We start from the raw sequence: 1,129 nt of genomic DNA, 5'->3' as shown, positions 1-1,129 counted from the left end.
GGGTTTAAAAATCCCTGGCAGTAACAGGGAATCCGTGAAGGCAAACGTTTTTTAAAAATGGTAGGTGTGGGGAAGGAAAATGAGAACTGTTGGCCAAGAGCTTGATGTAAAAGTAAAATTAAAAATAAAAAGGGAGAAAGAGGGGACAGAAAGAGTCCCTTAAATATTTCTGAGGGTTCTGAGCATGAAGTGAAAGTCAGATGAGACAGTGGAGGAGACTGAGAGTTTGTGCTGGCATCCCCTCTGGAGCTTCTTGCGGCTTTGGGGATCTTTGGGCTTTCACTCCAAACTAGAGTCTGAGCCTCCATCGAAGGCAGAGATGGTGCTGCCCTTGGCATTGGTATAGACACTATTGTCCAAGGAAGGGTAGTTGTTTGGCAGTTGGACACTTGACCTTGCCTTTTCCAGTGAATGGACTCGCTGCTCCAGAAGAGCATTCTTCCCCTTGAGGTCGTCAATGTCTTGCTGATGTGTGTGCTTTTTCCTTTGCAAACATTGGATATAGTCTGTGGATCTGTCTAGGATATGGGCCTGTGCCTGCTGTCCTCAGAGTGATGGGGCGGGGGTCCCACACACTGTGAAGGCTGTCTTCCGTGTATGCCCTATTTTTGTGTCATGCATTATGATGAGAATGTGTGTCAGCGGCAGATGGAAACCTTGGTTGCACTTCATAGCTCTCCACCTCGATGTCATTGTTGTCGTTCATTTCTTATGGTCCAGGGAGCAGCACTGCAGGCATGGCGGGGAAAGGGGAGGGATGGAGGGGAGAGCCAAGTCAAGAATGACAACAAACTAAGCCCCACCCCACTCAAGACACACACACACACACACACACACTCACTCACTCACTCACTAGCTCTCTCACTACACACACATAACACAGGGATGAGCACCACCTCCTCACTCCAGTAACAAATTCAATAACATTAGAAAATTGCATTTATTGTTGTTAATCCTGATGTGTGTTGCATCACCTTTGAGCAATTAATTTTCTTTAAATAGCAACCTGGTCAACTTTGAAGAGACAAAAGAATAATCAGAGGACATTAACTCTGTCCTATTGAGCACTCAGGATGAGTCCAGTGTCAGTGTCAACCATAAACCAGTTCTCTTCTTAACTTTGTTGGTA

The 1,129-nt window shown here is 45.8% G+C and overlaps 1 protein-coding gene across 1 annotated transcript; it reads right to left on the bottom strand.

Moving 5' to 3' along the window:
* Positions 1-279: 279 nt before the first annotated feature.
* Positions 280-706, bottom strand: LOC112915562 (protein max-like). The gene is made up of 2 exons (XM_072735207.1): positions 644-706; positions 280-540 (listed from the first exon to the last, which is right to left on the bottom strand). The coding sequence occupies exons 1-2, from the start codon at positions 704-706 to the stop codon at positions 280-282; spliced, it is 324 nt and encodes a 107-aa protein (XP_072591308.1).
* Between the last annotated feature and the right edge of the window lie 423 nt (positions 707-1,129).

The sequence above is a fragment of the Vulpes vulpes genome, chromosome 14 (assembly GCF_048418805.1).
Source record: "Vulpes vulpes isolate BD-2025 chromosome 14, VulVul3, whole genome shotgun sequence".
NCBI lineage: Eukaryota > Metazoa > Chordata > Mammalia > Carnivora > Canidae > Vulpes > Vulpes vulpes.
Note: the sequence above shows the minus strand (reverse complement) of the source record. Positions and strands in the feature narration are given on the sequence as shown.

Excerpts from the sequence above, each read along its gene's own strand:
- LOC112915562 (XM_072735207.1), bottom strand. The coding sequence starts at position 706 with ATGAACGACAACAATGACATCGAGGTGGAGAGCTATGAAGTGCAACCA. Across the intron at positions 541-643 it reads AACCAAGGTTTCCATCTGCC|CAGGCACAGGCCCATATCCT; the intron begins GCTGACACACAT and ends CTCTGAGGACAG.